The sequence below is a fragment of the Sinocyclocheilus rhinocerous genome, unplaced genomic scaffold, assembly GCF_001515625.1.
Source record: "Sinocyclocheilus rhinocerous isolate Xijiao unplaced genomic scaffold, SAMN03320098_v1.1 scaffold1441, whole genome shotgun sequence".
In the NCBI taxonomy this organism is placed as follows: domain Eukaryota; kingdom Metazoa; phylum Chordata; class Actinopteri; order Cypriniformes; family Cyprinidae; genus Sinocyclocheilus; species Sinocyclocheilus rhinocerous.
In genome coordinates, this window is record NW_015654063.1 from 390,527 (window position 1) to 403,626 (window position 13,100).

Here is a 13,100-nt window from a genome sequence, read left to right on the forward strand (position 1 = left end):
TTCCAGAACGATGAGCTTTGTAAAAATCGACGCGTTTCAGAAAAGCGGGGCATAGAGGAGAAACAATAATGTACAGTATGTGGAAAATAATGTGTTTTTTTAACCTTAAACCGCATAAACACATTTCATTACACCAAATAGTGTTTTTTAGCAACATCATATGACCCTTTAAAGAAAGCATAATTCAGTGGCATTCACACCACTGTGGCCCTGTCTGATGTGTGTGTTTGAGTGTGTGGAAACAGAGAGTGCATCAGAAGTGTCGATCAGAGGTATTGAAGGCCGGGAGTGAGCCCAGACTCTAATGTTCAGAAGCGCTCTGGGATTCAGAAGAGGTTGGCGAGAGAGTCTCTAATCCCAGACTGGCTCATTAGTCATCTCTCTCCTTGATTAATGCATGTGTTTGTTTGTGTTGTGTGAGCCCTTCCCCTCTGCTTTCTGAAGCTGCTTAATGAATAATCATTTTATATGCAAGTGCCACAAAGCCTTGATCTTCTCAATGAGGAGCAGGAAAATTGGGATGTTAGCTAATGATATGATATCAGGGAGAGAAAGAGAGAGAGAAAAAAAAAAAAGCACATATTAAGCAACAAAAACAACAACATATACAGTAAAGTGAGATATGAAAATACTATTATGTAAAATGAAGAAAGGATATTTTAAATACTGAACTATTTCTAGATCAATAGTGAAATAAGTAAATGTATGTCACTTATAGTGTCTCTGCACAGACAGTCAGATGATCTTGTTTCCACTCAAGCTCAAGATGCTCTTTAAATCATTTTTCAATCATGCTGAAGAACATGATCATAAGGTGGCACACACATTTGTTAATATAAAAAAAAACTTTACACAAATTTTTCAATTCAGCTGTTCTGCTGATAATCAAATTTGTAAAAATTAAAATTATACTATTAAACCAGAAAACAATGCAAAAACAGAAGCATTTTGACTAGTGGTCTCAAGACTTTTGGATCTAACTTTACACACAATACTGTTAAAAAGTTTGGGTCTGTAAGATTTTTTTAATGCTTCTATTATGCTCATATTTGTCTGCATTAATTTGTTGAAACACACTGTAAATACAGTAATATTGTGAAACATCACTAAAATGTAAAAATTTGCTCCAGTCTTAGGCGTCACATGATCCTTCAGAAATCAATCTCAAGAAACATGTCTTATCATCAATGTTGAAAACGATTGTACTGCTTAATATTTTTGTGGAAACTGCAATACTTCACAAAAAAGTATTTATTTGAAGTAGAAATCAATTTTATAACAGTATAATGTCTTTACTGGCACTTTTAATCAATTTAATGCATCCTTGCAGAATAAAAATTATTATTTATTTCGGAAAAACAGTAGTGTAAATGTGACACACACACACACGCACACAGTCTTCTTACATGACACTGAAAGGGCCAGATTTGCTGCTGCCAGTCACCTCAGCTGTAAAGTCCATGTCAGTCTGTACATGTATTCCCTACAAAAACAAGACAGATGCACAGAAACAGTGAGAAACTGCAAGAAAAAGGGGGGAAAATAAACATAGGACAAACAATGTGCAACATTCTTAAAAACAGGACAATTGATCATTTAAATGCATAAATAATAGCAAACAACAAGTGTGATTTCAGTATAGTTTTTTTTAAGTAAATAATATATTCATATAAATATTCATATATATTTTCACTTTGAACACCATCTTTAAAAATACAATGCTTATGGTGGGATATGCGACTAGGCAACCAAATATGTCGGTTTGATGCAAATGTTCACAAACCACCATTTAAATGGCACAGATGGGATGCAAGAATGCATACTTTATGTACACCCCTAAAAAACACTTACAAAGAACATAAGAAAGAAAATACATTTAATGGTAAAATAAACAGGCAATAAATGCAAATGCTTAGCTAATGATGAGTAAAACGAGTCTCCTTTATGTCTCCCTATGAATAAGAGCCACATAATAGGACGTTATTTTACTTGCCAACCAGTTGCAAAGGCTCAAGGGAGGAATTTCCTCTGAAAGAAATGGCTGCTGATTTGAGCATTAAAAGACCATTAGAGTGGATGTGCCAGAACTGATGAATTTCTCTCAAGAAAAACACCAAATTTATCTCATGTCAGGATTTGAGAATGATCATTAGTCATGTAGCTGCTTTTACTAGCGTACGAGTGTGTGTGTGTTGCATTATGCTTGAGAGTAATTACAAATATGTACCACGTATGTGTGTAAATGTGGTTTGTAACAGGATAATGACTTGCACAAGGCATATCAACGTGCGTGTGTGTGTCCAATGAAATGCAATAATTAATTGTATGTGGCATGTCAGACTTCACTTGGATGGCTATGTTTGTACCGAAGACATAATTTAGCGGATGTTGTGCCAAGCTTAGCTCATTTTTGTGCACACCGACATGGCCATTAATGAGATCAATGTAACAAACTGTGTGAAAGCGCTGCTTTAATCAACCGAAAGGTGTCTAGTGACCACAGTAGTAATGTATAGTATGTAGTTTTGGGCTGGGGAGCTGGGGGTGACGTCCGTAGAGAGGGCCGTTCACTCAAACATATCGAGCAGCAGAAATGCATCATGCTGCCCTTCAGCTCTGACAGAAAGTGTGGCAGGGGTCAGCATGAGCAGAAAGCCTAATGTACTTGCCTGTAACCTCTGACCCCATTAGCACCTGTCAATCAAACCCCTGCCTCTCAAAGCGGTCCTTTAGAAAGCCAAAAGTGTGATTGGCCGGCCCAATAATGCTCCATTTCCTTGCACACAGCCAGGAATCTCAGTAGGTATGAGGCATAACCTAAGAGTATTTTGTTCAAAAGTGTTTTGTCATGATATTTTATAAGTACTTTAGGCACTTGTGTTTATGTGTGCATTCATATAACATAACAATTTTCAAAAATATATCATTTCCAAATGAGGAACTAGACTAGCTGTAAATCAACAGAAACATTTATCAGACTCTCTTGCATATTTGCTGCTTTTTTTTTTTAATCACTATCTAGTTATGATATTTTGACACAGTAGATTGATATATATTGAATCATGGCATGTTTCAAAATATACATCTTATTGTGAAGTAGCTGGTGATACCCAGCCCTAGATAAGAAATATAGACGGATATATTAGCTAGATAACTGTAGGATATCAGACCGAATCAGACAATCTAAGATTTGGTCAAACATGGCTGAAACCTGAGGAGCCCAGAATTCCACAAGAGGCCCAAGACACAGGATGTCGTAAATCAGATCCTGGCCCCAAGCCTGAACCAACTAGCAGCTTTGAGTAGCTCACAGCATTTAAACAGAAGAACACTTATTGACAATTCCAAGGAGATTGTCAATTCTGGGGCAAGTTATCAAGAATAATGGCCAAAAGAGATGCACAGCGTGACCGTCACATGGTAACCAGTGATCGCAATCACGAGCTCTTTGGATTGACTTCTCCCCCCACCTAAGACAAAGAACAGGCAGATTCCTTACAGACATTTTAACCACTCTGGTCTTCACAGAACGTATCCTTATGTTCAGAGAATGGCACAGTCTTATTGTGAAGTAGCTGGTGATACCCAGCCCTAGATAAGAAATATAGACGGATATATTAGCTAGATAACTGTACCTGACAGATCCAAAATGTTTGTATGTCAATGGATTATGCGAGTAAATATTTAAATATTAAATTCTGTAAGCAACTTACTTGCTATCATTTAAATGTAATAAGGCCCTTTCACAAAAAGAATGTTACATATAACGATAGCTAATAATGATAAATATATTAGCCTCAGTACTAACAGATGATAATGTTTATGCTAACATGCGCTGTGTTCTGTCAACTCAACTGCAGCAGATGCTTTGAATTTGTATGGATTTTGATTGGCTATTAATGTTTTTATCATTAATCAGACAGAAAAAATGCTTTGAAAGTAGGGCTGAACGATTAATTGCATTTGCGATAATATCGCGATATGAAAAAACACGATTTTTTAATCGCAGAGGCTGCGATTACACTCGGTCACATGACACGCGAGAGTAAAGAGGTGTGTTCGACTTGAAGATCGATCGGTGTATGACATCAAAGTACGGCGAGAGAAAGTATAAGGAGACGTCCGCGCTCTCTTATAGCTCTCGCAGTACTTTGATGACACACACCCATCGGTCTAAGCAGCGCTGCTTCAAGTCGAGCGCGGGCCATCAGCAGAAAAAGAAAAGAAATAAAACAGTAAACAGCCAAAGGACGTAACTTAGAATGGGAGATGGATCGGTTTGTGAAAGCGAAGAGAAAAGCCATAGATAAAGTCGCACAGACCTAAGATTTTTTTTTTATAGGTTTAAAGGGGGGCGGGACCAAAAAAGTTTGAGAACCACTGGTCTAAAGTTAACAGACAGTGTTTAGTGCAGTCCACATGTTTACATATGTTTATTACAGTGACTTTGAATTACCTAAAGTAGTGTGGTAATGCAACAGATTTGTTTTTATATTTCTGCAATCTACTTTAGTTTGTGTGATTTGTTACTGACTTTCATATTAATGTTTACACCAGGCTTATTTGTGCTTATTTGTTATTTGCTTTATGTTGTCATAATTATTACATGCTTACAAGGTTGGAAGTTCAACAAATCAGTCAATGTACTGTGATTGTAGTTGTTAAATAAAAATGTCATTCATATCAATTCATGCATCACCTAATTTCATCGTAACATATAGGCCTGGCCTACAGAAAAGAACATTTATGATTAATCTATCTAATATTGTGTTGGTCATACTATACAATGATTTATAGCTCGTCTTTGTTGAATAATACAGAACATAAACAGCTTTAAAAAATAATTGCATATTGAATCGTTATATTTTTCAAAATCGTTCAGCCCTATTTGAAAGTTATTCCACTGATATCATTGCTCTGTGTCATTATTGTTAAGGTTATGGTGTGGACTTCGTTATTCTCTTATAGTTACAGTTTCTGTCCAGTGTGAACAGAGCTTTAAATGAATAGTTCACCCAAAAATGAAAATTCTATAGTCATTTACTAACCTTCATATCGTTTCAAATTTCCTTCCTCTGCAGAGAACAAACCAAAAATTTGTCAAGAATTCTGGTGCCCACTGACTTCCACTGGACAAAACCAAAAAAAAAAAAATCATAGAAGAAAAATTCATGCAGGTTTGGAACAACTTGAGGGTGAGCAAATGATGACAATTTTCATTTTGGTTGAACTATCCAGAACTCTTAACTTGTGTAGGGTATCAGACCGAATCAGACAATTTAAGATTTGATAAAGAACAGTTGAAACACGAGGAGCCGAATTCCACAGAGGCCCAAGACACAGGATGTTCGTAAATCAGATCCTGGCGCCACAAGCCTGAACCAACTAGCAGCTTTGAGTAGCTCACAGCATTTAAACAAAAGAACACTTAGAGCTAAATTTACCTGTTTCCCTTACACTTGAACCAAGCCAATAAATAACTATAATTTAGACACACTTATGTTCCAGAGGTTAAAGCAAAAACAAATCCTGAGCCTGAACTTTTTTCCGGGGGCGTGGCGGGGGGAGGGTATGGGGCAGCACATGCAAAGCATGCAATGACTGTGGCAACTTTAACATTTGAAAGGATACTATGGCAAAGCTATTGCTTTCCTTATTCAAACTGATTATTCTTTCATGAATATATGGTTGACCTGAAGAATGAAAGCTATATCATACACTTGGAAACTTATGAGCTATATGAGCTATATCACTGCTTATCGACACTAGGGGTGTGACAATACACTTAGCTCACAAGGTGAGACAAAATGCAGATGAGTAAGCTGATATTTTTTAGTAACACAAACATACCTAAGTGAAAACCAGGTTTTAGTATGACTATTTATATATAAACTATTTCACTTTACAGTGTGATTTAACGATGTTTAAATCCATTCAATTTTAATATTTGGCCTCATGCAAACTCTTAATCTTTTATTTTGAAATCGCGATGTACAATAAATGCCATATTTAGAAATATGATGTATTCTCCTGTGTTGGCAAAGGTTTACAAATGATTTACATTACAAATCTAGTGAGAAAATGCACAGTTTTCCCAGATGAACGTTAAGCAATTCAAATTCACAGCATATACAGAGGAAGAGTTTAGCCCCTTTCACACATACAGTCTTTACTGGTAAATTACCGGTAAGTTACCATTAAGAGATCATGTGTGAACAGGACCTTTTCAAAAATCCCGGTAAATTTGTTCTGGCACTGCACGCCGGAGATCCGGCACGGTGCCGGAGAACTTTAAGCCCTGATGTTCACAACACAAAGCAGCTCAAATGCCAACCTCATTCATAAGTAGGGTTGGGTATCGTTTGAATTTTATCAATTCCGATTCCTCTTATCGATTCCGATTCTTTTTGATTCCAATGTGATTAAATAATGATATCAAACATTTATCATGTCTCTTTTTTGCAAACCATTTATTGGAGCTGAATACCATGAACAAAAATCAACAGGCTAGATAAAATCTCTTTAAGAGCTGTTTGTGTGCAAAATAGAACTGCATGATTCTGTATAAATTGAGGGTTTTCTTTCTTTTTTTCCCCAATGGAAGTGGTGGTTCTCTCATGATTCTGAATAAAAAACATTAGACAACTAAACAAAATCACATGTAATTTATGAATGAATGATTCAATGATTCACTCAAGACGTATTTGTTTCATTACTGGATGAATCGGCGTTCTTGAACGAATCTCTTGTGTGATTTGAATGTTTGTGATACAGAAATAATGATACTGTTTGGTTGAAAAGACCGTGAAGCTGTTTCATTCATGACAGACAGCTGCTCTCCTTAGGTCAATGGCAGTGCGAACACAGATTTAAATGCTCAAAATCACACTGATATGATTGTACGCTGCACGGACGAACCAAGTGATCACAACATTGATCGCACAAATTTTTATTTGACAACAAGTATCCGATTCCTGATCTTAAGTATCCGATTCTGGAATCGGAATCAATTTTCGATTCCCAACCCTATTCATAAGTATTTCCTATGCAATGAAGTTGGTCAAATCATAACAGAGATAATTTACATATAGATATATTAAAAGTACAGTAGCAAAAAAACAGCCTATTTAATCCTAAGAGTCAACAAGAGGGAGGACAATGGTCTTGTAAAACTGATTTTCAACAACATTACAAGTACACTTAAGGCAAAAGTGTAAGATATAAGACAGCTAAAACATCAAGATGTTTATGTACCAGCTGTAAATCTAAAGACAGCTTAGTATTTACAATTAAAAAAGTCTGGATGTAGGGTTGAATGTCTCATTCCCTTGACAATGTGGCCTTTGTAACAAACACTAGCTTTGAAAACAGAGGTTAAGGCACTAAATAAACGTTTGCATGGTAAAAACATCTTCAAGAGTCGACCCAGAAAAGACTATAAGCATTAACTCTTCATCCGATCATCCTCCTGAAAGCTGACATTACCAGCACGTGCAGTTATGTCAGAACGCCTACCTTCATAGACAAGGCACCGCAAACAATTACCCGAACGTTGACAACTGATGGCTTGTTCCCTTGTTAATACACACACAAAACATCTTTTTACATAGCTACATAAACGCCCACCAAAATAAAAAAAATTAAAACAAGAGTGTGCCTGTGATTCATTCTCCTCTCATTTTTAATGATTAGTTTGTGCCGTTTGAGTCACGGTTTGATGCTGTTGCTAATTAAAGAACAAAAGCATTAATCTAGCGGCTGACTGATGATCTGATGAGCATGTCACCGGGTTTATTTGCTCGTAGTGCCTGATCTCCTCGCGCTGACCCTCATATAATGAATGACACGGATGGAGCTGGCAGTAATGGAACAGTGCCGAACAAAGAGAAGGCGACAGCCTTGACAGAGCCAAGAGGGGAAGCAAACACACTGGAGGGTATGATGGGATACGCACCACATGCTGAGAGGGTTATGAGAGTTTGCTTGTCTATATATATAGGTGTTTGTTTCATCGTTTTAACCAAGGCAAACATCACATACACCTGTTTTCTAAATAAAGACATCTGCTCCCATTACTCATTCAAGCTGATGATTGTTATCAGACAATGAGCAGCAGAGTTTCAAATGTACCCCAATACAATAATTACATTCTCCATTTAATATATGGACAAGACCTACAACGACATGGACGGCATGTTGTTGGAATTTGGGAAAATCAATGCAGATGTGAAAAAAACAAACCAAACACATAAGCAAACATTTGGCTTACAAAGTAATCTGGAAATACACTGACAATAAAAGGTGTTACCATGTTTTTGGAGATTTTACCCTGTTATTTGTTGAGTTCCATCCAAATATTACAGTATATGAATTTGGTCAATATAAAAGCCTGGTTTCACAGAAAGGGCTTAGATTAAGATCAGTCAGTGCAAGTTACTTTTAGTTAAAATGGCTCAGACATGCATTTTAGTCTGGGACTAGGCTTAAAGGGTTAGTTCACCCAAAAATGAAAATTCTGTCATTAATTACTCACCCTCATGTCGTTCCAAACCCGTAAGACCTCCGTTCATCTTCGGAACACAAATTAAGATATTTTTGATGCATTCTGACAGCTCTCTGACCCTCCCATAGACAGCAAGGGTACTACCATGATCAACGTCCAGAAACGTAGCAAGGAGATCGGTAAAATAATCCATGTGACATCAGGGGTTCAACCGCAATATTACGAAACTACGAGAATACTGTGCACAAATGAATGGGTTTGGAACGACATGAGGGTGAGTAATTAATGACAGAATTTTCATTTTTGGGTGAACTATCCCTTTAAGCCTTGTCTGTGAAATGGGGGTAAAGGTATAATTTACCCCAAAAAATAACATTCTGTCATTATTTGCTCACCCTCATGTCATTTCAAACCCATAAAATGTTTGTTCATCTTCAAAACTTAAATGAAGATATTTTTAATGAAACCTGACAGATGTCTGTCGCTCGATTAAAAGTTACACCAAATCTTTCAAAAAGTTCAAAGGTTCAGCAAAAACATCAAAATGTTCATACATGAAGAATGTGGTTTAATTCAAGTCTTCTGAAAAGACACAATTTATCAATATATAAGCATTGATCAACGCATAATAAAAATGGTAAACAGAAGCTCAAAATATGCTTGTTTACTGTGCTTTGACCAGCTTGATTACTTTTATTACTTGATTTATATGATGCATTAAAGTTTTGTTGGAATGGACTTTAAATGTGTGGAAAGAAATCTCTCAGGTACATTAAAATATATTTATTTGTGTTACAAAAATGAACAAAACTTGTATGGGCTTTGAATAAGAGATCTCATTTTTGGGTAAACTAACCTTTTAAGTTCCATCGAAGTACCATAGTATTTGACATTCATAGTGTCACGTTACTGATGACAATTTCGGTCTGTTCCTCACATTAAGCTATCATTTGATTTCACATACTTGGAATATAGTGCACTTTTTGAGTTTGGAAGTACAATTTCATTGTATGTGCCCTGTAAGTTTAACAGAAGAAAACAAATTTGGGGAATCAATGCAACAATGACAAAATGATTAAGGGTAATGTTGAGTAAACAATGACAACAAATCCCTTTAAAGAGTACAGAGAATTTACACCTTATTCAGTTGAGCAAAGAAGAGTCAAAGATCAAAGTTTACAAGATTTGTCTGGTCACATGTCTATTCCCATCGACACAGCAGGTGACCCACGAGCAAAGACGGTAAGAACCTCTGTCAACAATATACAACCAATTCCTCACAGGAAGCGTGGTGTTATTTACCATCAAACACACACACACCCCCCACAGGAAGAGAGGCACCACAGCTCCAACAAGTGATACATTTAAAGTATCACTTCTTGGTGACTATTAAACCCACAGGGTTCAAGATACGAAAAAAATACTCCCAGAGCAATTAGCAGTCTCTGAGATCCTCCCAGAGGACGACTGTTCTAATGATGGCAGAGACAGACAAATAAACATGCATGTGACAGATCATAAGACCAGAAAACTTACAGGCCATGTGAAAACATGAAAAAATAGACTTGGTATTGAAAATAATTGATAATGAGGGATGCACAAAAACAAAAATGCTGACAGTATTTGTTGGAAGTGATTAGCAATCTCTCCATTTATTTTTAAGATACTGGTTAGTTTGAATGAAAAAAAAACAGTGGTATTCAAGCTGGGTAATATACTGGATATTTAGTGGTGATTAAACTTCCATTAGTTAAAGATGACCACCTAAATGCTGGAATAAAATGGCAATAATTATCCGAAAGAATTGTTGCGTCCAAACTAATTACATCTCAAAATCACTTAAAATAATGGCCTGTGAAAGCTCAAATAGAGTCTGTGGGAAATTCTGGATCACTGACACCCACCAATTTGGCATTTTAAGATCCTTTCAAATGGGTTAGTTCAGCACTTCTTTTGTCTTTGGAGAGGGAAGAGTATTTTTCTGAAAGTTTAAAATATCTGCCAGTGCTCCTCAGTGGGAGGCGAGGGCAAACCCAAGGGCCGTTTCTCTCCCTTTTCCAACCACTTACTTCTGCCGAAAAGGGCAATTGACAATCTGAACAATTACAAAGGCCTATTACCTCAATCAGGTATAGAGTAGTGTGGACCCTCTCTTTCTCTGTCCATCTCCCTCCCTCTCTGGTGGTTTTCAGTATAGAAGGGTGCAACGCTGAGTGCATTAGTGAGCTCTAACCCTGTCATTTCTCAGGCACACTCACTTATTTCGGACACGCCGCATGTTCCTGCAGCCAGGAGGAGGAACACGCAGAGCAGACAGGTTCAGTAGAGAAGAAGACAGAGAGAGGTGGAGATGTGTGAAAGACCATGAAGAAGAATGGTAGGTCAAAGAGAAAGAAAGAGGCTGTTCTAAAACCTAGTCAACAGCCCTTTAAGACAGTGTGCCATTCAGAAAATAACTGAAAATGCCTTTGAAATTACAATTAAATTCTAAAACATGGTCATTCTAATTAACTAAAATTACATGTAAAAAAAAAAATTATTATTATTATTTCAGCTAGTTGAAATAGCAAGTAAATGGAATTAAATACAGAACTGCTTTTTATTTTATTTTATTTTATTTAGGAATTCTAAAATAGGAATTCTAATTCTTTAGGAATTCATAAAAACAGCTGTTTATATATATATATATACATACACACACATACACATCGCGATTAATCGCATCTGAAATAAAACTTTTTGTTTACATAATATATGTATGTGTATTGTGTATATTTATTATGTATATATACACCCACATTCAGTATATATTTTGAAAATATTTACATGTATATACATTTATACAGTACATTCATATTCTTATATTTTATATTGTATATAAATATATTTAATATATAAACAACATATTTTTCTTAAATATATACATGCATGTGTTTGTATTTATATATACATAATAAATATACACAGTATACACATATATTATGTAGGCTAAACAAAAACTTTTATTTTAGATGTGATTAATTGTGATTAATCATTTGACAGCACTGATATATATTTATAGAATTGCTTTTCATGGCAGGATTTCTTCTTCTCTAACTTCTATTAACACAGCAGCAGTCAAATTTATTCATAGGTTTTGCCTAATGAGACCGAATACAATAGCCATGCAATACAGTTTCATTTAGTTCATTTAGCCATTGAGAGAGATCAGCCTCAGAAGCTTATTGCTGAATTACATTAATGCACATCCATATCAACTGAATAGAAAAACGAAGTAACATGACAATACCTATAAAAGCTTCTTATTGAGATTATAGCGATTAGGATGGACAAAAGCCAATTTAAACAGTCATACATTAAATCTACATTATCAACTATTACATAGAGAGTTGACAGACAGATACGCAGTCAAACAGACAGAGGGATGGATTTACTGAACAGTTGTGCCATGTTATTTCAGTACATTATTCACTATTCAATAAGCGAGTTTAAATAGGTACTGAGTTGTTATAGCACTGTATTTTAAATGAAGTTTTTCCTATGTAAATTAGGCTAATATTGTACCGTATTCACAAAACTCAGTGCTATCTGCCAAGGAAAACTGAACATTAAACTATTACTGCTAACAAGTTGTGAATATCGTGCTCTGATTTCAAAAGACCAAGAAAATTTGAAACTAATAGCAAGGGGCGGAGATTGCGTTCAATTCGGTAGCTACTGCATGTTTAACACGTGGGCATAGTTTGTTAACTTGGGAATGTCAAAAACAGGGAGTGAAAAATCCCAGTAATAGTCTCCTGCCACGTTTTCTAGGTTTCTTTGCCTGGCTTTTCTTTGTTCAGGTTCTCTCTCTTTCTGTCACACACAAACACATATCTCCTCCAGCTGTACATAAGCCTTCATCAATGAAAAGTGCCAGTTTAATTACACCCAATGGGCTTAAAGAGAGCGAGGGAGAGGGCGAGAGGGAGAAAGCGAGACAGAGAAATTGATGTTAATTGGGGGTTTGTGAATGAGAGGCTGTTGGATTAAAAGCAGAGCCGTTTTAATTTGAGATCATGTATCCCTTTTGAGTGTCATTTTAAAGAAGCTCACGAGACAGTGTGCAGTGCAGACAGTGTGCGAGAGTTCACACTACAGACAGGAGTCTAAGACAGCGTGAGGCTACGTTAATCAGGCACAAGTCAGGCCTTGACGTCACAAGGTGTCTCACAAACACATGGAAACAGACTCATCTTTATGCAGATGGACGCAAAACACACATTCAAGCACAAAACCACTGATGCAGGACTGAGCGGTATGATGGGTTTATACCCTATGAGAGTAGTAATGCGTCATCAGAAATCACAAACCGTAGAAGTAAAGATTGTTAGGTCACAACTTGACACATTAAAGGGGTCATATGATGTTGCTAAAAATAACATTATTTTGTTTATTTGGTGTAATGAAATGTGTTTATGCGGTTTAAGGTTCAAAAAACACATTATTTTCCACATACTGTACATTATTGTTTCTCTTCTATGCCCCGCCTTTCTGAAACGCGTCGATTTTTACAAAGCTCATCGGCCTGAAAAGCAAGGTGTGCTGTGATTGGCCA

The 13,100-nt window shown here is 36.3% G+C and overlaps 1 protein-coding gene across 1 annotated transcript in view; it reads right to left on the minus strand.

Moving 5' to 3' along the window:
- Positions 1 to 13,100, minus strand: part of LOC107716778 (partitioning defective 3 homolog B-like) — a 335,521-nt gene that overhangs the window by 218,582 nt on the left and 103,839 nt on the right. The window contains exon 6 of the mRNA XM_016523332.1: positions 1,407 to 1,483. Coding sequence (XP_016378818.1) covers positions 1,407 to 1,483 — 77 coding nt within the window. The remainder of the gene's footprint in view (positions 1 to 1,406; positions 1,484 to 13,100) is intronic.